Below are 27653 nucleotides of genomic sequence, written 5' to 3' on the forward strand. Positions count from 1 at the left end.
CAACCTTGAGACAAAATCAATTACTAAACATCTGTAGGGCAAAAGGAAACAGAGCGGAGAAGGCATTGGACAGGCAACTTCGGGATTTCTCAGCAAGCGGCGTCAAGACTGCGGCTCCGCACTTCTCTCCCGCCCCCTGGCGTGCCCGCCGCATCTCCACCCCGCACGCTTTTCCCTCCGCCCGCCCGGCGCTCCCCTCCCGGCCCCGCCCCGCCGCCGACGTCAGTTGTTATGTCCCGGCTCGGGCCGCGGCCGCGTCTGATCTTCTGCTCCCGAGGCGAGGGCCGCGGACTCGCGAGGTGGCGTGGGCTTCGGGGACGGCGGCCGGGACTCGTTCGCGCCGCCCAGCCGAGCGGGGCGGGCGCTGCGTGGCCAGGAGGCGGCCGGAGAGCCGCCCCGGGAAGCCGTCTCGGGCCTCCTTTGCTTTTTTCCTCCGGGACCGTCGCCCCGCGCGCCCCACTTCCCTCTGCGGAGACAGCGACGCCCCCTCCCGGGCCTGGCCGCGGTCTGAGGCGCCGCCCGCCGGCCGGAGCGAACCTGGCTGGAGCCGCCGCCGCCGTGCCCGCCGCGCTTCTCGCGGACGCTGGGCGGCCGGCGGGGCCTGGGGCCTGCGCGTCAGGCGCGGCGCTGCGGCGGCCGCTCCTCCCCGCGCTGGGCCCCGGGCCTGGCCGGGCGGAGCGCCGCGCCCTCCTGACCCTCCGCCGCCGGCGCCCGGCCGCAGCCCGGCCGGCCCCAACCGCCTCGGCCTGCAGCCCGGGCCCCGCTTCCTTTGTGGATCTGAATTATTTCTTTGGCCTCCCCCTCCCTCTTGAGATTACGTTGCTGGAAGGCCGACCCCGTCGTCTCGTTCAGTGACCCCGGGCGGGGAAACGTGCCCCGATTTGTTCTGCCCCGCGGGCTGTCCCCGCGCCGCTCTCCTTTCGGTGTTTCATTGATGGGTTTTTTTAAGTTTTTTCCCTTTATTTTTCTCGCCTCTTGACTCGAGGCCCGGCGCGAGGCTCTGCGCCTCTGCCCCTGCTCGTCTTTTCCTCACCCCCGCACAGATCCCCCAGTCCACCTGCCTCCGGGCCGGGGATGGCCCGACAGTGACGGCGGAGGGCTGGACCACACGCCGAGACAGTGCCCTGCCCAGGCTGCGTGAACACCCGCCACCCTCTGCCCGCCTCTTTCTCGTGTTCTGAGCTCTCTGAAAAGAGAAGACGCAGGGGAAGATGTGGCTGAAGCTGTTTTTCTTGCTCCTTTATTTTCTGATCCTCTTCGTCCTGGCCAGGTTTTTTGAGGCCATTGTGTGGTATGAAACTGGCATCTTTGCCACCCAGCTGGTGGATCCGGTGGCGCTGAGCTTCAAGAAGCTGAAGACCATTCTGGAGTGCCGGGGGCTGGGATACTCGGGGCTGCCCGAGAAGAAGGATGTCCGGGAGCTGGTGGAAAAGTCAGGCGAGTATCGGGCTCCCCTAGGGTCCCCTCTACCCGGAGGAGGGGGCGACCTGTACTTCCTCGTACCTGGTGGCCCCCCAGAATCAGGCGTTACCTGCAAGGGTTAAGCAGACTACTCCGAGAGCTGCCCAGGTTTTCTACAAAAAAATATGTGCATCCGGTTTTGAGAAGGGGGCTGGAATTATTTGTAGCAGTTTTGGCGTGACTTTTTAAGGTTATTTTAAAATAACAGTTTAAGTGCAGCTTCTTAGCATTGTTTACTAAGTTGAGTGATTTTCGCAAAATTCAGGAATGTCAACCAGTTACAGACAAACTGGAAAGCATTATTTATCAGTTGAAATTCATCAGTTACAGACAAACTGGAAAGCATTATTTATCAGTTGAAATTCTTAAGAAAAACCCCAAAACGTTGTCTGTAGATAGCAGTATTTGTCACGATGGTAATAGCAAGTTACCCGGAGGGAAAAATATCGTTGGAATACTTAGTATCAAAGAAGCATTTAGGGCTAAGATTTAAATTTTAAGTAATGAGTTTAAATATAAAGTGTGCACTGTACAGTATTAGCTTTTAATACTTTAAGTTTGGTGAAAAATAAGGTGAATATTTTTGTGAATGCCTACCTTGTTTGTTTTGTTTGTGTTGAAAGAGTTTATTTGTATTTCTGTCAGGATTTTTTAAAAATCGTATCTCGGATGTCAACGTTTTTTTCCTTCTGTGTCACAGGTACTGCTGCATCAACTTAAATGGGCTGAGAAGTAGAATTGAAATAGTGTTGAGAGTATTTAACATCTTAAAGAATGCATTTTCAATAACTGTTAGTTTGAGGGTAGGATTGGGTGAGCAATATGGATAATTTTTTTCACCCCTGGACAAAGTGTATCTTTGTTTAGAGGCACTTCCTGGAAGGGGAATGTACCTTAATTTGAGAAAGGCATTCTGGGTTGCTGTAGGAAGCAGTTGAAATTGATGGTTATCTTTTTTGTTGTTTCTAGAATTACTGTCAGCTGTGTCTTTTACAAGACAAATTTTTTCTTTATTTACTACCTTATTAGCCATGTAGTGTGATAGACAAGCTTACTAACTCTGAAGTTCAGCACTCAGGAGTTTATCTGCAGGTTAAGGGGTATCAAACATATCTCACTCGTGAGGTAGAGGAGGAAACCTTCTCTGTAAAAGTGATACGTTTTTCTTTAGAGAAAACATAAAATTGTGTATTGTTGTTGCCTCTTGTTTACTGACTGGTTTATTTCTACCGCAGGGGGAGAAGAATGGAGTAAAGTAGATCTCTAATAAATAAACTCTTTAGGTTTAGAAATGAGAAGTGTCTTTACTGCCAAAGCCAAATCATTTTTCATGGTAAAATAATTTGATAACACATTTTTTTCTTTTGACTTTTATTTTGTGTTGCATTCCTTAGGGCCTAAAAATATTTGTCACGTTGAGTGTACAAGGAGTGCACGTATTTAAAGAATACAACCCACAAAAATATGACTCACATAGCACATTTTATAGCAGGGAAGTCTTGGTATAGCAATTTAACTTTATAACTTAAATATTCATTGAGAATGGTTCTGCTGCTATCCTGACACAGTGCTTGTTTTCTCGTTGTTTAATATTTAAGGCAAAAGTAAAATAATGTGACATTAGTGTTTTCCTTGACTTTTTATTTGATGATACAAGCTCTAAATTTACACAGTAAATTTGTGTGTGAATATGCAGTTTGTTCTTACAGGTAATCTTTTGTGTCTGCCTCCAAGTTGTGTAAGCCCTGTTGCTATTTTAAGCAGGTGGTGATTGCAAATTCTGTAAACCCTTTTCTGAATCTTCTAAGTAAGAAGTATGTAAATCATACTGTTTAAAAATTATCTGAAGACTGGACATGTTATATACAAAGCTAAATAATATTGGGATGGCTTTTTGGACTGGTATATGTTCAGTAGTTTCCTAATAAATTATGTGATGACCCCACTAGACTATAAGCCCCATGAGGAGATGGATTTTTGTCTGTTTTGTTCATTTTTGCCTGACATATAGTGGGTTCTTATTACATATTTACTGAATGTATGAATCTTAAATGGATGTATTCAGGTTCTACTCTTCTTTTCTTCTTCTTTTTTTTTTTTAAACATTTTATTTATTTTTTTTCCCCCAAAAGCCCCAGTAGATAGTTGTATGTCATAGCTGCACATCCTTCTAGTTGCTGTACGTGGGATGCGGCCTCAGCATGGCGGGAGAAGCCGTGCATCTGTGCGCGCCCGGGATCCGAACCCCGCCGCCAGCAGCGGAGCGCACGCACCCAACCGCTAAGCCACGGGGCCGGCCCTCTTCTTTTTTCCTATAGAGTGCAATGACGTGATTTTTAACAGTGTAAAATGGAATTAATCATTGAAGTTGGGAACGTGGGATTTTTGAAATCTCATTAGTGCTCTTTTTTCCTTTCTTCAGGTGACTTGATGGAAGGTGAGCTCTATTCTGCACTTAAGGAAGAAGAAGCAGCTGAATCTGTTTCTAGTACCAATTTCAGTGGTGAAATGCACTTCTATGAGCTTGTAGAAGACACAAAGGATGGCATCTGGTTGGTTCAGGTATCAGAAACAGTGATGGAAGTGAAATTATTTTTACCAAAATCGTATTCACCAGCTGGTGACAATTCTGTGTACTTGTGTCATGTTTCTTAGACATAACTCAGTTCTCAGAGGGAAACTCCAGTGTCCTCTTCAAGAGGTTTTGCAGACCAAGGAAGAGGAGGGTAGGGGGGAAGTGTTGGGGAAAGAGAGTTGACTGTTTTGTTTAGAATCAGCAGAAGCAAATCCATTTTAGTTAATAGATCTTAATTAAAGTAAGAAACACATATATATATTCCTTTTATTTAGTGATTTGCCCTATGGACTCAGTTTTTGTTAACTCCAGTTTTTAATTCAGTGATCCAAATAATTTTTGTATCTAAAGGAAAAACCCTAAAGTAAAAGTAAAGGAATCCTTCCATTAGGGAAATAGCCAACTTTGTGACTGTAGAGGAAGAGTTGTTGTGGGGAATGGTGGGAGGTGCTCCTTACTTTACTTATGAAATTGATGAGATTAGAATTTTAAACCCTAGCTCTTATGATAGCAAAACTGTGAGATTTAATTAGCATATTGGAATTTCAAAGCTATGAAGGGCCTTAAAATTAGTCTTTTATGCTTCCCAAAGTGTGATTTATGTACCACTCGTGGTAAATGAGTAGGCACACAGTATCATTTATGTATTTTAATGTAAATGAGAAAAATCAATATTTTATTGAACATGTAATTTCATAAATATTGCTTAGGGCAAGGCTAAAGTTATTTAAATTTTTTAAAATGTAAGTTCACTTAAGATGACATATCAAGTAAATTAGCAGCATGAATTTGGCTAAAATTATGATTATCAAACCAGGATCAATTCCCAGGTTCCCTGATTTCTTTTCCTTTTTTTTTTTTTTGTGAGGAAGATCAGCCCTGAGCTAACATCCATGCCAATCTTCCTCTTTTTGCTGAGGGAGACTGGCCCTGAGCTAACATCTATTGCCAATCCTCCTCCTTTTTTTTTTTTCCCTTTTTCTCCCCAAAGCCCCAGTAGATAGTTGGATGTCATAGTTACACATCCTTGTAGTTGCTGTATATGGGACGCCACCTCAGCATGGCTGGACAAGCATTACGTTGGTGCGCGCCTGGGATCTGAACCCAGGCCGCCAGTAGTGGAGCGCGCACTTAACCACTAAGCCACGGGGCCGACCCTTCCTGATTTCTTGTTCACTGTTCTTGTCATTTCACACTGGGGTTGGCAAAGTTTGATTCAGACTATTAAAAAAAAAATCAAAATAGCTGCTGCTTCACATTGCTGTCTGAGAACAGTGACTGCAAAATATGGTAGAAAAAGCTATGAGTTCAGAGACCTTAGTTGCAGATCTGGTCCTGTCACCGATTTGCAATATTATTGTAGACAGACAGACAGATCTGTTGCATATGGTCTTAAATAAATACATACACATCTAAGGATGGAATAATACTGTAGTCCGCTGAACTAAAGAGTTGAGGTTTGGGAATTCTTTAGATGATTGCATTGGATACCCATGACCTTTCCTTTACTTGCCAATCTCCTGTTTGATCTTTTACCTTCCAGATAATCGAAGTCAGTAATTTTTAAGTTCAGCAAAGGGAGAACGTGGGATGGTGTGGATACAGTCTGTACGTTATCCATCAAATTCTGGTTAATTATTCGGTAGAAAAATAAACTGTAGCATCTTTAAAGCTTTAATTTATAAGTAAATTGTTATTCTATTTCTTTTCGCAGGTATTTATTTCCAATGGTCTGATTGAGGAAGACTTAATTAGTTTTGATAATTTTAGTTTTATTACTAAGATTGAGTTGAATAGCCAGTCCCCCGTACTGTGTTCTGTTTCTAAATGTTTATCCACACATTGAATTATCCCATAGAGATGAACGTAAAGATGCTGAGCATCTTCCAAACTTGGGAAAGCCATGTCAAAAATCTGGAAATTCTTTTAGTATATAGGGTGCTGCCTATAGACAACAAACACATTCTGGTTCACTAATTAGTGATATATTCTTAGCTTATAAATGATCTACTATTTTTTGATGTTCTATTAAAGAGAACTATGGATTAAACTCCCTTAATATGTGACAAAATTTAAACTGTGTGTTCAGCAGATATGTGTGTGCCAGGCCCTAAAGATATACAGTAACATACACCAGGCTAAGTCTTTTCTCTCCCAGGCATCTCATGTTCTAGTTGGGAGAGGTAGGCACTCAATAAATAAATATTTAATATAACCTCAGTTAGTGGAAAGTGCTAAGAAGAGAAATAAGCAGAATAAGGAGACAGTGGCAAGGAATGCTCTAATCAGGTGACACTTGAATGAAGTACAGAGCAAATAATGATAGTATTATAAACTCTAATCACTAAATTGTTTTTCCCTGAAAATATTTTTTAAACCTTGTAGGTATTAATAGTTGACAAATGACTCCTAAGAAAAATGGAATGTATTTATGTGGTTTTCTGTGTGTTAATGGTATAGTAGAAGACACACTTAATAATTTTTCCAGTGACCTGCAAGATTTGCACTGATCACCCTTGTCTGGCTTGTGTTCCTTGGGGCAGTGGCTTACATCTGTCAAATGGGTGGCTTGGGTGGGAAGAACAATCTCTGGCACGACAGCTGAGAAGACTGAGATTGAAATCTTCCCTGGCACTCTGAACTCACCAGCTAAGCTAGCCAGCAGACGCTTTGCTTCAAGCTCTTGAAAGAAGACTGGGTGTGTGTGTGTTTGTTCTTAACTGAAAATATCTGCTAGAAACAGAAGAGAAATATTCTCTTGGTTGCTTGTCATTCTTTCAGCTCAGATCATATTTATCTAAATATTTATGTAATCTCTTGTAAAGGATAACTTTCAGGAATTCAGTTTTTAACAATTGGAATTACCATTCTTTTCTATTTATTTTAAAAGAAGCTAATTTCAGTTCGCTCTTTTTTTTTTTTTTAAATCTCTGAGGGTGCATACATCCTGACCAGTTCAATCCTCTTCACGTTGCCTTTATTTTAAGTATCCTGTGTAAGAAATATTTAAGCACGTCAAAGTTCTTTCTTCTTTTCCTCTTGGTTTTCTAATATCATTTTCTTACTCAAATAAATTGTAGTGTCCTTTTGTATTTATTGAGAAAAAATGTAGTTAGGTGGCATATAACTGATAATTAGCACTTTAGACTTCATGTATCATGTCACCGAAACGATGTCTGTATTTACTTATTTAGGGAAAATGTGACTTTAATAAATGGGTAAAAAAAAATGGTATATGACTTAGGTATCCCATCACTTTGTCAGTTCGTTATTTTTCTGGAACAGATTGGTAATCTAGGTTGATTATCTTTTTTGGTGACGCTACATGTGGAATGACACTACAAAAGGAAAAATGAATTTCTATAATTTATTTAATTCATCCTATATTCCTTATGATTTCTATCTTCTCTAACTAATGAGATACTTTCTGAGTAATAGATGTTGTCTTCAGATCTTTCGCTTCTTAATTGTTTTAAGATGTATTAGTGCTCATGAATTATGCTTACATTAGAGTATTAGGATACTCTTTTCCATGTCAAGCTTTTCAGTGATTATCCTCTGTTCTCTGTAATATGAAGTGGAAAGAACTAATTTAGTTTTCAAGGCAGCAACACATATGGGACATCTTTACCCAGAATACACTCTGTAATCCATGAAGAACCAAGTCCTGTTTTTTCCTGACAATCTTTCTAACATTCTGTTTTCCTGCTTTGTTCCTAACCTAAGCGCATATCTTGCATTAGCTATTTATTTTCCTGTGTTGTGGATTCTATGATTCTGCTGCCACCCGATCTTCTTAGCACCACAAATAGAAGACAGTTCCTTTTCTTTCAAAAGACTCTTCGAGAGGCAGATGGAACAGTGGCTAGGCTTCTGAAGTGGAAAAGTTGGCATATTTTATGGGTTTTATGGATTTATCCTTAACATTTCTATTTCTCTGTTTTGACTTTTGTTCAAAGAACTTTAAAGAAGGATGGTGATATTTTTTTCTCTACTGGCTTTGTCATGTCATAAGGAATTTTGTGTGTGTGTGTGTGTGTGTGTGTGTGTGTGTGTGTGTGTGAGGGAGATCAGCCCTGATCTCCGTGCTACATCTGTGCTAATCCTCCTCTTTTTGCTGAGGAAGACCGGCTCTGAGCTAACATCTATTGCCAATCCTCCTCCTTTTTTCCCCCAAAGCCCCCGTAGATAGTTGTATGTCATAGTTGCACATCCTTCTAGTTGCTGTATGTGGGACGCGGCCTCAGCATGGCAGGAGAAGCGGTGCATCGGTGTGTGCCCGGGATCCAAACCCGGGCCGCCAGCAGCGGAGCGTGAGCACTTAACCACTAAGCCACGGGCCGGCCCTCATAAGGAATTTAATGTCACTGGAATTGAGGTAGCAGTGAAGAGCATCATGTGATTTAAAGTAAAGCTTTGGGTCAATGTTTACTGAAGTTACTATGTTAATATATTTCCTATTTGGCTGAAAAGAGTTAATAGCTGTTTTAAAACTTGTTTATCTTTGCTCCTATACAATGGTGTTCTTCAGGGAGATTCTAACCTATTTCTTTCTTGACAGTACTCTAAAGGCGAAATACATGACAAGCCACTTTATCCTTTATTTTGTATTGGTGAAAAACTTTTATTTGTGTTTACTCATTAAGACAGCTTGTGAGGATACTGTAGAAATAATGCCATTGAGTTTTGTTTTTGTCAATCACTCATCCCCACTTTTAATAATTTTATGTAATTTGCATATATATATATTTAGGTTGGTCCATGATTTTAAAAGTAGAAACTCCCTGTTATAATAAAATATTGAGAGATGCAGAAACTATCGTAGCACAGCACTCTGGTTCTTTGAAGTTATTTGATTTAGCCTAGATGTTGTTGTATGGGGATTAACAATATTAAAAGGGATATGCCAGATGTTTTGATTAGTAATAAAGTAGGCAAAAGTGTGTGGTTTTTTCCTTATACCAATGTAACATCTATAATATGTGTGGAAGGGACTAGGCAATAACTGAAGCCCAGTTTTTCATTGTAAGTTTAACTGGACTACACAAGGTTGACATCAGAAATATGGGCACTTAGCATCACACGTCCAACTCAGTTCCCTCCAGTGGTGTGCTGGAGCCAGCTCTTACTGCTTCGAGAGGGCGATTGTTAACACCTCTTTCCAACTCCATGTTTAGAGGTGTCACATTGGTAACTTGAAATCAGCCATGTGGGAGTATTTACAACAAGGAAATCAGCAAATGATAGAAATCAGAGCTTCCTTTTTCTTCTGGAGAGCTAGTTGTTAAATATTTACCAGCAAACCACTGGTTTCATCCAACCATCCAACAAATATTTATTGAAACTGATGTGTGCCAGCTGAACCTCGTGACAAGCAGTGAGGGCACAAAGATGAATCACCTATGGTGTGTGTCATAAAACAGCTTACAGTTTGGTTTACTGGAATGTGTGGACCAGTAAAAATCTTATCCAGATGAGTTAGATGGTCCATGATGGTGCTAGCATTTTGAGAGATCTTAAAGAACTCTATTAGACAATGAAATGGAACCTAGGAAAATGGCAGTATTTCTTTTCTGAAAAAAGTGTATTTTTAAACACACTGAATTGAAAATCTTTATGTCTGACTCGGGTCAAGAATGTTGATGTGCAATTGCATATCGAGGTGTGCTATTTATGCTAATGTTTGTCGAGAAAACATTGCAGATGACAGGTTGCTGGGGAAGGGACTTTCATTACAATAGAAACCAAAAAGTTGGAGCCTTTAGAGAACCTGTATAAACACAAGTAGAAGAACGAGTTACTAAACCGTAAAAAGCTGAAAAGGTTTAGTTCAACCTAAATATTTAATGAGTACCCAAATGAGTTATAGAGGCACTATAGTGGCTGCAGGAAATACAGTGGTCAGCAAGTGTAGGGATGCCAGTTAGAGACAGATACCCTGAGAAGGGGGTGGAAAGATTTCTTCACTTCTAGCCCATGTTGCCAAGTCTGTTCCAGACTTGGAACTCAGGCTGTACTTTCATCTAGTTTTTTTTCTAGTCTCTGAAAATATTCGCCACAGAGAATTCAACATCCTTCCTGAACTGCCAAGGAATATGTCTTTCCTTTTAATAAGACCAGTGGTGTGAATGCCGCTCAGAATCATTGTGCATACTTTTGGATATGAGCTATAAGTTGGGAACTCTTACTGGTGTGACACAGTGATAATAGGCTTAGAGTATTTTGTTGTGCCATGTGACCCAGCCAGCTGAGTTATTTTGTGAAACATTTTTAGTGGTTGTCTAATTCAGCCTTGACTGAATTTAATTTATGCTGAAACTTCAGTTGAATAATATAAGTATATAGGACATTGGACAAAGCTATTTCTAATTGCATAAATATAACTACAGAGTCAAATAAAATGCTTTCATGCAGTGCCTAGGGAATTTTTCTTTTTTTTTTTTTTAATTTTTTGTTTATTGCAGTAACATTGGTTTATAACATTGTATAAATTTCAGGTGTACATCACCACACTTCTATCTCCGCACAGACTACACCGCGCCCACCACCCAAACACCAACCACAACCCATCACCATACACATGAGCCGAACCATCCCTTTCACCCTCCTCCCTCCCCCCTTCCCCTCTGATAACCACCAATCCAATCTCTGTCTCTGTGTGTTTGTTTATTGTTGTTATTATCTACTACTTAATGAAGGAAATCATACGGTATTTGACCTTCTCCCTCTGACTTATTTCACTTTTCATAATACCCTCACTGTCCATCCATGTTGTCACAAATGGCTGGATTTCATTGTTTCTTATGGCTGAGTAGTATTCCATTGTGTATATATACCACATCTTCTTTATCCATTCGTCCCTTGATGGGCACTTAGGTTGCTTCCAAGTCTTGGCTATTGTGAATAACGCTGCAGTGAACACAGGGGTGCATGTATCTTTACGCATTGGTGTTTTCAAGTTCTTTGGATAAATACCCAGCAGTGGAATAGCTGGATCATATGGTAGTTCTATCCTTGATTTTTTGAGGAATATCCATACTGTTTTCCACAGTGGCTGCACCAGTTTGCACTCCCACTCCCACCAGCAGTGTATGAGAGTTCCTTTCTCTCCACATCCTCTCCAACCAACACATGTTGTTTCCTGTCTTGTTAATTATAGCCATTCTGATGGGCGTGAGGTGATATCTCATTGTAGTTTTCATTTGCCTTTCCCTGATAGTTAATGATTTTGAACAACTTTTCACGTGTCTGTTGGCCATCTGTATATCTTCTTTGGAGACATGTCTGTTCAGGTCTTTTGCCCATTTTTTAATTGGGTTGGTAGTTTTTTTGTTATTGAGATGCATGAGTTCTTTATATATTTTGGAGATTAAGCCCTTATCAGATGTATGGTTTGCAAATATCTTCTCCCAATTGTTAGGTTGTCTTTTTCGTTTTGTTGATGGTTTCCTTTGCTGTGCAGAAGCTTTTTAGTTTGATGTAGTCCCATTTGTTTATTTTTTCTGTTGTTTCTCTTGCCCGGTCAGACATGGTGCTTGAAAAGATGTTGCTAAGACTCATGTCAAAGAGCGTACTTCCTATGTTTTCTTCTAGTAGTTTCATAGTTTCAGGTCTTACATTCAAGTCTTTAACCCATTTTGAGTTAATTTTTGTGTATGGTGTAAGGTAAGGGTCTACTTTCATTTTTTTTGCATGTGGCTATCCAGTTTTCCCAACACCATTCGTTGAAGAGACTTTCTTTTCTCCATTGTATGTTCTTGGCTCCTTTGTCGAAGATTAGCTGTCCATAGATGTGTGGATTTATTTCTGGGCTTTCAATTCTATTCCATTGATCTGTGTGTCTGTTTTTGTGCCAGTACCATGCTGTTTTGGTTAGTATAGCTTTGTAGTATATTTTGAAATCAGCGAGTGTGATACCTCCAGCTTTGTTCTTTTTTCTCAGGATTCCTTTAACTATTCGGGGTCTTTTGTTGTTCCATATAAATTTTAGGATTCTTTGTTCTATTTCTGTGAAAAATGTTGTTGGAACTTTGATAGGGATTGCATTGAATCTATAGATTGCTTTAGGAAGTATGGACATCTTAAATATGTTAATTCTTCCAATCCAAGAGCACGGAATATCTTTTCATTTCTTTGTGTCGTCTTCAATTTCTTTCAGCAATGTTTTATAGTTTTCCGTGTACAGCTCTTTCACCTCTTTGGTTAAGTTTATTCCTAGGTATTCTTTTTGTTGCAATTGTAAGTGGGATAGTATTCTTAATTTCTCTTTCTGCTACTTCGTTGTTAGTGTATAGACATGCAACTAATTTTTGTATGTTGATTTTGTATCCTGCAACTTTACCATATTCGTTTATTACTTCTAAAAGTTTTCTGGTGGATTCTTTAGGGTTCTATATATAAAATCATGTCATCTTCAAATAGTGACAGTTTCACTTCTTCCTTTCCAATTCGATCCCTTTTATTTCTTTCTCTTGCCTGATTGCTCTGGCTAGGACTTCCAGTACTATGTTAAATAGGAGTGGTGACAGTGGGCATCCTTGTCTGGTTCCCGTTCTTAGAGGGATAGCTTTCAGTTTTTCACCATTGAGGATGATATTAGCTGTGGGTTTCTCATATACGGTCTTTATTATGTTGAGGTACTTTCCTTCTATCCCCATTTTATTCAGAGTTTTTATCATAAATGGATGCTGTATCTTGTCAAATGCTTTCTCTGCATCTATTGAGATGATCATGTGATTTTTTATTCTTCATTTTATTAATGTGGTGTATCACATTGATTGATTTGCGAATGTTAAACCATCCCTGCGTACCTGGAATAAATCCCACTTGATCATGGTGTATAATCTTTTTAACGTATTGTTGTATGTGATTTGCTAGTATTTCGTTGAGGATTTTTGCTTCGATGTTCATCAGTGATATTGGCCTGTAATTTTCTTTTTTTGTGTTGTCCTTGTCTGGTTTTGGTAGAATGAGTTAGGGAGCTTCCCCCCTCCTCAATTTTTTGGAAGAGTTTGAGAAGGATAGGTATTAAGTCTTCTTTGAATGTTTGGTAGAATTCACCAGGGAAGCCGTCTGGTCCTGGACTTTTATTTTTGGGGAGGTTTTTTGATTACTGTTTCGATCTCCTTCCTGGTGATTGGTCTATTCAAATTCTCTACTTCTTCTTGATCCAGTTTTGGAAGGTTGTATGATTCTAAGAATTTATCCATTTCTTCCAGATTGTCGAATTGGTTGGCATATAGCTTTTCATAGTATTCTCTGATAATCTTTTGTATTTCTGAGGTGTCTGTTGTAATTTCTCCTTTTTCATTTCTGATTTTACTTATTTGTGCCTTCTCTCTTTTTTTCTTGGTGCATCTAGCTAAAGGTTTGTCAATTTTGTTGATCTTTTCAAAGAACCAGCTCTTGGTTTTATTAATTTTTTCTGTCGTTTTTTTGGTCTCTTATTTCATTTATTTCTGCTCTGATTTTTATTATTTCCCTTCTTCTACTGATTTTGGGCTTTGTTTGTTCTTCTTTTTCCAGTTCCTTTAGGTGCATTGTTAGATTGTTGATTTGAGATTTTTCTTGTTTGTTGAGATAGGCCTGTATTGCTATAAACTTCCCTCTTAGAACCGCTTTTGCTGTATCCCATAAATTCTGGCATGTCGTATTTTCATTTTCATTTGTCTCCAGGTATTTTTTGATTTCTTATTTGATTTCTTCGTTGACCCAGTCATTGTTCAGTAGCATTTTGTTTAATCTCCACGTATTTGTGGCTTTTCTGATTTTCTTCCTATAGTTGATTTCTAGTTTCATACCATTACGGTCAGAAAAGATGTTTGGTATTATTTCAATTTTCTTAAATTTATCGAGACTTGTTTTTTGGCCTAATATGTGATCAGTCCTGGAGAATGTTCCATGTGCATTTGAAAAGAACGTGTATTCTTCGGTTTTTGGATGGAATGCTCTGTATATATCTACTAGGTCCATCTGTTCTAGTGCGTCATTTAAGGCCAATGTTTCCTTATTGATCTTCTGTTTGGATGATCCATCCGTTGGTGTAAGTGGAGTGTTAAAGTCCCCTACTATTATTGTATTACTGTCTATTTCTGTTTTTATGTCTGTTAATAATTGCTTTATATATTTAGGTGCACCTACATTGGGTGCGTAGATATTTACAAGTGTTATATCCTCTTCTTGGATTGTTCCCTTGATCATTATGTAATGCCCTTCTTTGTCTCTTTTTACAGTTTTTGTTTTAAAGTCTATTTTGTCAGATATGAGTACTGCTACCTCAGCTTTCTTTTCATTGCTATTTGCATGGAGTATCTTTTTCCATCCCTTCACTTTCAATTTGTGAGTGTCTTTAGGTCTGAAGTGTGTCTTTTGTATGCAGCATATATATGGGTCTTGTTTTTTTATCCAATCAGCCACCCTGTGCCTTTTAATTGGAGCATTTAGTCCATTGACGTTTAAAGTAGCTATTGATAAGTATGTACTTACTGCCATTTTTAACTTTTTTTTTTCAGTGTTTTAGTAGTCCTTCTCTGTTCCTTTCTTCTCCTATACAGAATTGATGGTCTGTTTAGTTTGACCTCTGTCTGAAAGCTCTACTCTTTAACTCCCCTTCTACCTCCTTTTATGTTTTTGATATCATATCTAAGCTCTTTTTTGTGCATTTGTATCCGTTACCCTCATATCATGGAAATAGATAATTTTTCCTATTTGTGGTCTTCTCTTTTCCCCTTAAATCAGTCCCTTTAACATTTCTTGTAGCACTGGTTTCTTGGTGACAAACTCCTTTAATTTTTGCTTGTCTGGGAAATTTTTCCTACTTCCTTTCCTAGCACTGGAGCTCTGATGAGTCTGAAAGATATATGTGCGGTGATCAGGATCTTCATGGAAAGATGCCCCTAGACTTAGGGCCATACCTTACATCGATTAAAGCAGCCTTTTGAGTAACCCCTTGTTGCAATGTCTTTATAAACACAAACCTGAAATGTTTGGATTATTTGCAGCTTTGATCAGGAAATGGGAGTAAAAAGGGAGTTCTTTTAAAAAAGGACAAAGAGCAGGGATTATGTTGATATAGTTGCACAGAGACTTCTTCATCCTTCTAAGTAATCTGAAAAATAAGTTCAAGATTTCTTTGATTACTTGACGGAAGGAAGAACTACCATATTGACTCTCGAGTGGTAGGAAAAGAAAAGAAAAATGCCTGCCTTGCTTGATCTCCCTTATTTTCAGGTAAAATTTATAAAGCACTTTTGTACCATGGAAAAATGTGAAAGTTAAGGACTTACTGGGTAATATAACTGGTGTGCACCTCATCAGAAAGAGCTTTCACCTACTGAGACCATGTCCTCAAATTGCCCTCTTTCTGGTTACCTCAGCCATCTGAGCATTTGAATAATAACTCGTGTGTCCCTCAATAAGGCCATTTATTTTCATTAAAAAGTACTGTCGGGCTGGCTCCGTGGCTTAGCGGTTAAGTGCGCGCGCTCTGATGCTGGCGGCCCGGGTTCGGATCCCGGGCGCACCCCGAGGCACCGGTTCTCCGTCCAACCCAGGGCCGGGTCCCACGTACAGCAACTAGAAGGATGTGAACCTATGACATGCAACTGTCTGCTGGGGCTTTGGGGGGAAAAAAATGAACAAATAAAATCTTTAAAAAAAAAAAAAAAAAAAGTACTGTCAATGGGGCCAGCCCCGTGGTGTAGTGGTTAAGTTTACCCACTCTGCTTTGGCAGCCAAGGGTTCGTGGTTTTGGATCCCGGGTGCAGACCTGCAGCACTGGTCAGCCATGCTGTGGTAGCGAGCCACATACAAAATAGAGGAAGATGGGCACAGATGTTAGCTCAGGGACAGTCTTCCTCACCAAAAAAAAAAAAAAAGTTCTATCAAGAGCCAGCCCTGATGGCCTAGTGGTTAAAATTCAGTGCTCTCAAAGGCTTCGGTGGCCCGGGTTTGTTTCCTGGTCACGGAACCACACCATCTGTCAGTTGCCGTGCTGTGGCAGTGGCTCACATAGAAGAACTAGAAGGACTTACAACTAGAATATACAACCATGTACTGGGGCTTTGGGGAGGGGGAAAAAATGCTATCAAAACTATTTGTTTAATGCTCTAAATTTTGTGTGTGTGTATTTATTAAGCGTGAAAGTTATGTTACAAAATGTTACCTAATGCATGTATGTCTCTGTAGTTACAAAGATGGTAGCATTGATAGTATATGGCCACGGTTATTGGACAGTGATCTGTTGGCACATAAAGTAAACTTCAAGTCACTTGTCACCACTATGCACTTTCTTTCCTCCTGCTGCCTTTGAAATTTCTTAGACTTCCCAGCAGAGGGGCCACAGATGAGGTAGCTGCAGCATCTCTTGCCTCTCCCAGGGAGTTGACTATTGGCAGTCATTTCACACACCCACCTGGGATTTCACTTTCCCGGAGGCTTTGTGAACATGAAAATGGCCCTTCCTCCCAGAAAAATTAAGAGGCCCACAGAGTATTGTGTTGTAATTTTGAATTAAATAGTATCAGTAGTATAACACTCATGAAAATAAACTTGGCCTGTATACCCTGGGCTTAAAATAAATCAGATGGTTTCATGAAGACTTTTAGACACTTTTGACTTTCCTTTAAGTTTCCATTTAGTTATTTTTTGTTTTTGTTTTTTTTTTGGTGAGGAAGATTAGCCCTGAGCTAACATCTGTTGCCAGTCCTCTTTTTGCTGAGGAAGATTGGCTCTGGGCTAACATCCATGCCCATCTTCTACTTTTTTATATGTGGGATGCCTGCCACAGCATGGCTTGATAAGGAGGGCATAGGTCCACACCTGGGGTCCAAACCTGCAAACCCTGGGCCAATGAAGCAGAGCGCACAAACTTCACCACTACGCCACTGGGCCGGCCCCTGTTTTTGTTTTTAATATATAATTTTTTGTTGTTATCTTTTACTAGAAGGAAGATTAGGGAATAAGGGAAAAGATGCTAACAATTGGGCTGAGAAAGAAGTCATTACATATTTTGAAGGTTAATTTACAATTTTTTCCTTTCTCTTTTCTTTTTTAAAAAATCTTTTTCTTCTCCAAATCCTAATTATGTTTGAAAGCTGTTTGCAAATTTGAAGTAGAAGTTCAACAATGTAGAATTCATTATATTCTTTATATATGTTAGAACTTTTCATGATTGTTAAGAAAAAAGCCATAGAAGTAGTAGTATTGATTTAGTCAAAGCATAGTTTAATAGAAAACTTGTGTTTGATCCATAATTATACTTTAAAGAAATTGAAACTTGAACTTGTTTAACCCACAGGTGATAATTTTTAGTAAGCTTTATTTGCATTATTGTTTAAAATTTTCTTTTCAGAACAGAGAAATGACTCCAAGGGCCATTTTCTTCCTGTATAATTCTGGAGATTAGGCCACATGGTAGAGAATGTGGCTAGCTTTTTAATATGGTTTTGCCTCCTCTCTAACTACCACGGAGTGTGGGAGTTTAATGTACTATCTCAGTGTTTTAAGTGTTTTCCAGTTGGATAATTGATCCTTCTACAAGAATTGCAATGATAATATGATATAGTAAACAAGAATTGGGAACAGAATATCTTTTTCAAAAAAGTGAAGTTATATTATAGATATAAATGGTTGGTTTGACTCCATTTTAGGTAATTACAGTTTCTGTTTTTCTTTTTTGGGGGACTAGGTCATAGCAAACGACAGAAGTCCCTTGGTGGGTAAAATTCACTGGGAGAAAATGGTGAAAAAGGTGTCAAGATTTGGAATACGTGCAGGCACTTTCAACTGTTCCAGTGACCCCAGGTAAGTTGATTAGGCAATTCTTAGAATCTGAGTTCTGACCAGAATTTTTTTTATATAATAAAGGCAATGATATTAGAAGTCTGCTTAAACTGAAAGTTAATTATAATATTTAGCAAAGTGTTAGTTACACAGGTGCTTGACTAATAATTTTTGATAAACTGGTGGTTATTTACTTTCTCTCTGAGATCTCTTTTTCTCTCTCTATTTGATTTTTCTGTGTTCTTTCTAGTGGGGGTGACTCTTAAGAGTATGTCTTCAGTCCTTTTGGTTTTAATCTTCTTCCTAAAGAGACTTCAGCAGATTTATGGCTTTTGATGACACATTTGTACTGATCTAAATCTTCCATAATTCTGACCTCTAGTTTTCATTTTGACACTTGTTTCCATCTGCCCTACAACTATCCCTAGATATGTCCTTTTCCCTAAACCTAGTATCCAAATTCAGATTCATCCTCTTTTTCTTTAATCAACCATGTGCCCTTTCTACCTTTCCTTTTTCTATCCTGTACTATTTGATTCTTTTCCCCATTTTCTCAGACGAAAATCTCTGCAAGCATTTTTGTTTTTCTTTTTGTCATCATCTCCAGTATTTAATCTGTCATATTATTTCTTGTTTCATTATTTCATTATTTCTTCTTTAAAATGCTTTTTATTTCAATTTCTGGTGCCACCAAGTTACAACTTACATTCACTTGTTCATTTAATTATTCATTCGGTAAATATTTAATAAAAGCTTAGCATGTCCAGCATGGTCTGTTTAGTGCTGATGAAGAGGCGTATGATATGTATGTAGAAAACCCTACAGCATTAGGTAGTTTCTAATATAGGTAGATACCCCTGAGTTGCCTGTGTCCCTTCTATGTGGCCGCAATGAGAAACCCATTAGCTATAGAAAATGCTCCTCCACCACTGCTACACCTCAGATTTCCCTGCCTTTCTCCTTTAGGCTCACGTTTGCTTCAGTTCTCCTCACTATCCTTATTTTGCCCACTCATAATGTAGGGTCAGATCTGTGGCAGGAGGACCCCCTCAGAGTTGGGGGTAAGAAGGGAATTTCTTGTATCTCCTAACTCCTAACTTAGTCTCCTCCTGTACCCACAAAGCTCCCATTCTCATCTTCACCACAGAACCTTGATCATATTCCTGTGCCTTTTGTTGAAATGTCTACGATAGCCTAAGTGTTACTGTTCTTATGAAAAGGAAATCATTCTCATTTCTGTCCTTTGTTTACCAAAGACAGTGGTGTTTGGTCTGATTCTGTCATTCGCAAACAGAGTCTAAGCGAAAGATCTTTTTTTCTCTCACTGGTGATTGCAATATCAGAACAAGTGATAGTGCTGATACTCTGATATTTTTTTCAGATTATGAAAAAGTCAGTATTAATATCACTATTTTATTGAAAAATACTCAGAAATGATTTTTTAAAAATCAATGAACTAAAAATACATTTCAAGCACTATAACAAATATATTAGAAAATATTAAGTAAAAACAAATTTACAAAAATATAAAGGTTAAACATTACAGTCTTATAAGTTGTTAGATAACATTAATAAAGAGTTCAAAAATAAATTAAGCACAACATAAAATGAGGATAGTCTATTAAGCATAAAAAGCTGAAAGAAATAGTAGTTGAATTTTTTTAGTATTTGATTTCTTATAAAGCAAAGTGTATCAGAATGTCATAGTTGAGTCCAGTGGATTTTAGTGCAGATTTTTCTAGCATTTCTTTTGAAAAGCTTTTTTGGATTCTGTACTAACTGAGGAATGGTGAAGAGATGCATATAAGCTGCCTCCGTATATTTTCCTCCAAATTCTTCATCTTCATCTTCAAATAATCTCACCTTTTAATGACGGAAGAGATCTTTTTTGGGCAACTTTGCTTTTTTGTTGGTTGCAGCTATAATTTTTTGTTATTAAAACGCACTTTTATTTCATCTTCTTCAGTTTTATCACAAAGATGAAGATTTTGATGCATTTTTTATATTAGTTTCAATGTTGTTATACTCATGTTTCCTTTTATTTGGAAAGTCTTCCAATTAGAATAAGAACTGTTCTTGCCATAGAAGCTGTGCTCAGTCAGGGTTGTTTTTTTCTTCTTTTGAGGATTATGGAGGTATAGAAGAACAAAACAGGGAGATACAGTAAAGAGTGTTCAGAATGTCAATGCAGCATGTAACTGGGCAGAGAATAGTGTTATTCAGCAAGTGTTTTGATCGTATGTTGAATAATTGAGTCATCATCTTGATCTCAGATTTTTAAAAACACCAAAACTCTCTATGCCAGTTGAATAATTGAGTCATCATCTTGATCTCAGATTTTTAAAAACACCAAAACTCTCTACACCACTGTCTGTGTTGCTTTCTTTGCTGTAGTTCCTTCTCTGGGGTGGCCTTCAGGGCAGCCTCCTTTGATGTGCTGGTCTCATTTTTCAGCAGTACTTCCCTGACATGTTTCGTTCCCCTGAGAACACTGAGGACCACCACCTCCGGTCAGTGTCTGACTGTCCATGGCAGTAGTTTTAATTTCTTTCTCTGTTTAGAGAAAGAAGTTCCTAATTCAGCCCTAATTCCTCTATTCCCCAACCAAGCGATCTAGCTCAGAGGGCTTTTCCCGTCCGGTGTATTCTCGGTTCTTTTTTTTTTTTTTTTTGGAGAAAGTGGAAAGTGAGGTGGGGCGTGTATCTTCAGGGGGTTGGAGAGATGGGAGGAAGTAAAGAGCAGATGGAGGACGTTGGAATTGCAGGAGCTGAGTGGTAAACGAAGGCCAGGAGGGCTTATGGTGAGAGTATCAGGGATGGGGGCTCCTGGAATAAGCAGGGAAGGATAAGGAAGGGGAGATAGGAGAGCGGGCCAGTAAGGCCAAGGAGGCCAGTGACCTCATCTGAGAAATAGCATTATACAAACAGAAGGCAAAGCTTCTCTTTAAATGTAGCATGCCGCACCAGAAACCGGAGTACCGAGACTCACTAGCCATGTTTGCTCTCATTTGTAGTTCTTAAATTCTCTAAGAGATCCCAAAAGGTTTACTTGAAGAACTAGAGGATATTTTCATGATATTGTCATTGAATTTATTCAGACCTTTAAAAAGTTTCTTTTTTTGAATTGCCAATAAAAGTTTTTATATTGATATAAGGTAATATAACATTATTCTTAAAAAATATGTTGTTTAGTCTTTTTTCTATTTAGCAGTGTAGTTTTAAAATTGATATGATATACTTCATTTGTGTGTTGGATTTCTTTAGACCACTGTTTAGATAAATATGTATTAGTAGCCTGGTGTTTCATAAGTATTAGTTTTTTTCAAATCTGGAAAACATGATTTAATTTGAAAGATATATGATGACCTGTGGAATTTTCTTTTTCTGGGTACTCTGAAATTATATTTGGAGTGATAAACCTTAAAACTGTCACTTAGCTCTGAACTGAAAAGAAGGCAGATGCTGCTTTTGTTTTCTCACATGAGAAATGTGTGCACTAAGACTTTGCCTAGTTTACAGACTAAGGTTTTCTATCAGAAGGACTGTCATTTAATTTGTGACACAAATCAGAAGCCTAATATTCTCTGAGGTAGTTATAGAAAGATAAAGTGAATGACCAAGAGCAGAAATGTGTCATCACAAGTATCATATGCAGTTAGAAAATTAAAGCTACTTAAAGATATTTAAGATGTAAATAAGGCAGTTGTCTATATGCATTTGACTTTTTGCTTTTGGAGGGAGGGTAAAAGTAGAATTCGTGTCAATGAATTATTATTTTGCATTAGACAAAAGCAATGTTAAGGAATAGAACATATTTTGTAGGAAATACTTCAGCATCTATTTGTAGGAATATATAATTCTCAAACCATTTCAGTTAAAGCAATATTGATATTAATGGAATCTATTTTGTTAAGGAAGTGAATCAACTCAACAAGAAGCTGAGTCATAGTCTGTGATTCTGAGTCACCCAGTTAGTTTCCTAGAGTCATTAATTACTAACCTTGTCTTTGTGACATGACATGTTGTCTTCACTTATCTTAAATTATATGACAAAATTCCTGAGATAAAATTAATTGAATTATCATTATAAAACCAGATGCCATATGTATCAAAACTTTCCTCTCTCTTAATCTGATCATATAAATGTGTGATATGCTTATTTAATTTGATAAAATATAATGCATGCTTACTAAGTAAAGCATAACATATATGATTTTTACACCAATATTCTGAATAGCAAAATAAGAAATTAAACATTTATTACCATCCATTTACAAATCTATAACGAACAAAATGTATCCATATGATAGATTTTCTTTTTTCTAACTTTATCGAAGTAAATTTACATATCATAAAATTCCACATGGTAGGTTTTTGGGAAAAAATCCTTTTTTTTTTTTTTTTATTGATGTTTTAATGGTTTCTAACATTGTGAAATTTTGGGTTGTACATTTTTGTTTGTCCATCACCATATATATGACTCCCTTCACCCCTTGTGCCCACCCCCCACCCCCACTGCCCCTGGTAACCACAGTCCAGTTTTCTCTGTCCATGTGTTGGTTTATATTCCACATATGAGTGAGATCATACAGTGTTTGTCTTTCTCTTTCTGGCTTATTTCACTTAACATAATACGCTCCAGGCCCATCCATGTTGTTGCAAATGGGACGATTTTGTCTTTTTTTATGGCTGAGTAGTATTCCATTGTATATATATACCACAGTTTCTTAATCCAGTCGTCAGTCGAGGGACACTTAGGTTGCTTCCACTTCTTGGCTATGGTGAATAATGCTGCAATGAACATAGGGGTGCATAAGCCTCTTTGGATTGTTGATTTCAGGTTCGTTGGATAGATTCCCAGCAGTGGGATGGCTGGATCATAGGGCATCTCTATTTTTAATTCTTTGAGGAATCTCCATACCGTTTTCCATAGAGGCTGCACCAATTTGCATTCCCACCAGCTGTGTATGAGGGTTCCTGTTTCTCCACATCCTCTCCAACATTTGTTGTTTTTTGTCTTGGTGATTATAGCCATTCTAACGGGTGTGAGGTGGTATCTTAGCGTTGTTTTGATTTGCATTTCCCTGATGATTAGTGATGTTGAGCATCTTTTCATGTGCCTATTGGCCATCTGTATATCTTCCTTGGAGAAGTGTCTGTTCATTTCCTCTGCCCATTTTTTGATCGGGTTGTTTGTTTTTGTTGTTGTTCAGTTGTGTGAGTTTTTTATATATTATGGAGATCAACCCCTTGTCAGATGTATGTTTTGCAAATATTCTCTCCCAGCTGGTTGGTTGTCTGTTCATCTTGATTCTGGTTTCATTTGTCTTATAAAAGCTCTTTAATCTGATAAAGTCCCACTTGTTTATTTTTTCTTTAGTTTCCCTAGTCTGGGTAGGCATGTCATCCGAAAAGATTCCTTTAAAACCAATGTCAAATAGTGTGTTGCCTATATTTTCTTCTATGAGTTTTATAGTTTCAGGTCTCACCTTCAGGTGTTTGATCCATTTTGAGTTAATTTTTGTGTATGGCAATAGCACGTGGTCCACTTTCATTCTTTTGCATGTGGCTGTCCAGTTTTCCCAACACCATTTATTGAAGAGACTTTCCTTTCTCCATTGTATGTTCTTAGCACCTTTGTCGAAAATTAGCTGTCCGTATATGTGTGGTTTTATTTCTGGGCTTTCAATTCTGTTCCATTGATCTGTGTGTCTGTTTTTGTACCAGTACCATGCTGTTTTGATTACTATTGCTTTGTAGTATGTTTTGAGGTCAGGGATTGTGATGCCTCCTGCTTTATTCTTTTTTCTTAGGATTTCTTTAGCTATTCGGGGTCTTTTGTTGCCCCATATAAATTTTAGTATTCTTTTTTCTATTTCTGTGAAGAATGTCATTGGGATTCTGATTGGGATTGCATTGAGTCTGTAGATTGCTTTAGGTAATATAGACATTTTAACTGTGTTTATTCTTCCAATCCACGTGCATGGGATATCTTTCCATTTCTTTATGTCATCTTGGATTTCTTTCAATAATGTCTTATAGTTCTCATTGTATAGGTCCTTCACCTCCTTGGTAAGATTTATTCCTAGGTATTTTATTCTTTTTGATGCAATTGTAAATGGTATTATCTTTTTGAGCTCTCTTTCTGTTAGTTCATTATTAGCATACAGAAATGCAACTGATTTTTGTAGATTGATTTTGTACCCTGCAACTTTGCTGTAGTTGTTGATTGTTTCTAATAGTTTTCCAACAGATTCTTTAGCGTTTTCTATATATACAGTCATGTCATCTGCAAATAGTGAGAGTTTCACTTCTTCATTACCTATTTGGATTCCTTTTATTCCTTTTTCTTGCCTAATTGCTCTGGCCAAAACCTCCAGTACTATGTTGAACAGGAGTGGTGAGAGTGGGCAGCCCTGCCTCATTCCTGTTTTTTTTTTTAAAAAAAGGGAAAATGTTTCACTTATCTCTCCCCTGTAATACAACAGCTGGTTTTATTTTTCAGTATTTCCTTTCATTTGTCATCTAGTTTTTTTAGGGGGTGGGGGATGTAACAAATATAACAAGAACCTGTCTATTTCCAAAAGGATTGGAGTTATGAGCCTACTGGATAAAGCTAAACAAATGAGTTCATTTTAGTTAAATTCTTCTATGCTTACTCTGTTGGAAAATGGAGGTCATCTTTGGACTGAATCTCATCTTAATCTGAAAACTTTGTTTTCTCTATGTTAGATACTCCTTTTCATGGTGTTCGTTAGAGAGAGATGAGAGAATACAAAAAAAATATGGGACTTGCTGTTTTCTAGATTAGCCTTTGTGCAGATTACTTTGTAGCAGTGCCTATGTGCATCAGGCATTGTGGTGGGTGCTTGGGTTAATAAGTGGGTACAGCATGGCTCCTACTGTCAAGGAGCTTGTATTCAAGTGAGGGACTCAGCATGTAGGATAATCTTTCTTTCTCTCTTCTTTGCCCAGCTGAATCTAACCATCCTTTAAGACCTAGTTCAATTCCCAGACGTTTCATCAAATCTTCACCAGTTCAAACTCCCAATGATATTCCCTTTTTTGAACTTCTTTTACATTATTTAGTAATAGAATATATACAGTTTTATATTTCTTATCAAATAAGTTTTATTTCCTGAATAGGATTTTAAATTCCTTGTGAACAGGAATTATTTTCCTATTATCTTTTGGATCTTATTAGCAGTATAGTGTGGTAATGAGTACATAATAGATGCTGAAGTATTTGCTGATTCCCTTGACTTAAAGGCTTTCAAGCTACACTTTTCCTTCTTTCTTTCTTTTATTTATTTATTTTTTTGTGTGAGGAAGATCAGCCCTGAGCTAACATCCATGCCAATCCTCCTCTTTTTGCTGAGGAAGACTGGCCCTGAGCTAACATCCGTGCCCATCTTCCTCCACTTTATGTGGGACACCGCCACAGCATGGCCTGACAAGCGGTGCGTCGGTGCGCGCCTCAGATCCGAACCTGGGCCGCCAGCAGTGGATCTCGCGTGCTTAACCGCTACGCCACGGGGCCGGCCCCTACACTTTTCTTTAAAAAAAAAAAAAAAAGGAAAGAAACATAAAAATATGAAACAAAAATACTACAAAAAAGAGGGCTTGCTTTTCCTTTTGTACAACTGCCAAGTATTGGTGCTACTTTTGATTATTTGGAGGAAATTTGGTTTTGGGGAGAGAATATCGTTCAAGTGCTAAAGAAATTTGTAGGGGAAGACAAATTGTTTGTGCAACAGTGAAGATGAGCAAGCTAGCTCATCTAGCAGCCTAGCTGTTTACTTACAGTTTCCTCTCTTATAGATACTGCAGGAGAAGAGGCTGGGTACGATCCACACTCATTATGTCGGTTCCACAAACGAGTACTTCTAAAGGGAAAGTCATGCTTAAAGAATACAGTGGACGCAAGGTTGAAGTAGAGCACATTTTTAAGTGGATAACTGCTCATGCAGCTTCTCGGATCAAAACCATTTATAATGCTGAACATTTGAAAGAAGAATGGAATAAAAGTGATCAATATTGGGTAAAAATATACCTATTTGCAAACCTTGACCAACCCCCAGCTTTCTTCTCTGCACTAAGTATAAAGTTTACTGGAAGAGTTGAGTTTATTTTTGTTAACGTGGAAAATTGGGACAACAAGAGTTACATGACAGATATTGGTGTATATAACATGCCATCATACATACTTAGAACTCCTGAAGGAATTTACAGATATGGAAACCATGCAGGCGAATTTATATCCCTTCAGGCCATGGATTCATTTTTGCGCTCATTGCAACCTGAAGTCAACGATCTGTTTGTTTTGAGCTTGGTTCTAGTGAATCTTATGGCTTGGATGGACTTATTTATCACACAAGGAGCAACCATAAAGCGATTTGTGGTTCTCATAAGCACTTTAGGGACATATAATTCTCTCTTAATTATTTCCTGGCTACCTGTGTTGGGCTTTTTACAGCTCCCTTACTTAGATAGCTTTTATGAATATAGCTTAAAATTGTTGAGATATTCCAATACTACCACCCTGGCTTCATGGGTGAGGGCAGACTGGATGTTCTATTCTTCCCACCCGGCCCTGTTTCTCAGTACATACCTTGGACATGGTTTACTAATTGATTACTTTGAGAAGAAGAGACGGCGCAACAACAACAATGATGAAGTCAATGCCAATAACTTAGAATGGTTATCAAGTCTGTGGGACTGGTATACCAGCTACCTCTTCCACCCGATTGCTTCTTTTCAGAACTTTCCTGTAGAATCTGATTGGGATGAAGACCCTGATTTATTCTTGGAGCGGTTAGCTTTCCCTGATCTTTGGCTTCACCCTCTGATACCAACTGATTATATAAAAAACTTGCCAATGTGGCGATTTAAATGCCTTGGAGTCCAGTCTGAAGAGGAAATGTTGGAGGGTTCTCAAGATATTGAAAATGACTCAGACAGTGAGAGCACAGACACTTTTAGCAGTGAGAAGGAAGTATTTGAAGATAAACAAAGCATAGTTCACAATTCTCCAGGAAGGGCAAGTCACTGTGATGCTGAGGCTTGTTCATGTGCCAATAAATATTGTCAGACCAGCCCATATGAAAGGAAGGGGAGGTCATATGGATCATACAACACTAATGAAGATATGGAACCTGATTGGTTAACTTGGCCTGCAGATATGCTGCACTGTACTGAATGTGTTGTTTGCCTAGAGAATTTTGAAAATGGGTGTTTGCTAATGGGGTTGCCTTGTGGTCATGTGTTCCATCAGAATTGCATTGTGATGTGGTTGGCTGGGGGCCGACACTGTTGCCCTGTTTGCCGGTGGCCTTCTTATAAAAAAAAGCAGCCATATGCACAACACCAGCCCTTGTCAGATGATGTCCCATCTTAACCATGTGCAATTTGTCCTTTATGAGCTTTGAGTATCTTACAGCTTGCCTTTTTAATGTTAGTCACAATGTTTTTGTGGTTTGAAGTTTAGTTTAATGTTAATGCAGTGACAGGAGATAGACATTATGCTAATGTTGATGACAATTATTTGGTTGCCGTGTGTGTCAATTGAATGCATACTTAATTGTAAAAGTTTTTATTTACAACCTTGGAAATTCAGATGTTAATGTTTTTTGTAAGCACAAAAGAAGTATGATAGAAATTTATCATAGCAAGACTTTACAAGGTAGGATCAAAGTGTAATGGAATTGAGGCTGTTTCTTATCCTAAATGTTTCCTCCCTTTTTACAATCTCTGTCCAGCACCTCTTGGTTAAATAATGTATGCTCTGAGACATGAAATTAAAATAGACCTATGAAATAAATTATTTTAAAACGAGA

At 38.5% G+C, this 27653-nt stretch overlaps 1 protein-coding gene across 3 annotated transcripts; it reads left to right on the forward strand.

Annotated features, from left to right (window-relative positions):
- The first annotated feature begins 333 nt into the window (after window positions 1–333).
- RNF103 (ring finger protein 103) lies at window positions 334–27653 on the forward strand. 3 transcript variants are annotated; one of them, XR_009221640.1, is made up of 4 exons: window positions 335–1437; window positions 3884–4023; window positions 16980–17051; window positions 17724–17798. XR_009221640.1 is itself a non-coding variant. In XM_058550752.1 (4 exons), exons 1-4 carry the CDS (start codon window positions 1212–1214, stop codon window positions 27212–27214), a joined length of 2058 nt encoding a protein of 685 aa, XP_058406735.1. In that variant the 5' UTR covers window positions 340–1211; the 3' UTR covers window positions 27215–27653. The 3 variants fall into 3 exon arrangements, 2 of the variants coding, with proteins under 2 accessions (XP_058406736.1, XP_058406735.1); XM_058550752.1 differs by lacking the exon at window positions 16980–17051 and adding an exon at window positions 25639–27653 and having other exon boundaries at window positions 340–1437; window positions 17724–17839; XM_058550753.1 differs by lacking the exons at window positions 16980–17051; window positions 17724–17798 and adding an exon at window positions 5580–5773 and having other exon boundaries at window positions 334–1437.

The sequence above is a fragment of the Diceros bicornis genome, chromosome 12 (genome assembly GCF_020826845.1).
Source record: "Diceros bicornis minor isolate mBicDic1 chromosome 12, mDicBic1.mat.cur, whole genome shotgun sequence".
Lineage (NCBI taxonomy): Eukaryota > Metazoa > Chordata > Mammalia > Perissodactyla > Rhinocerotidae > Diceros > Diceros bicornis.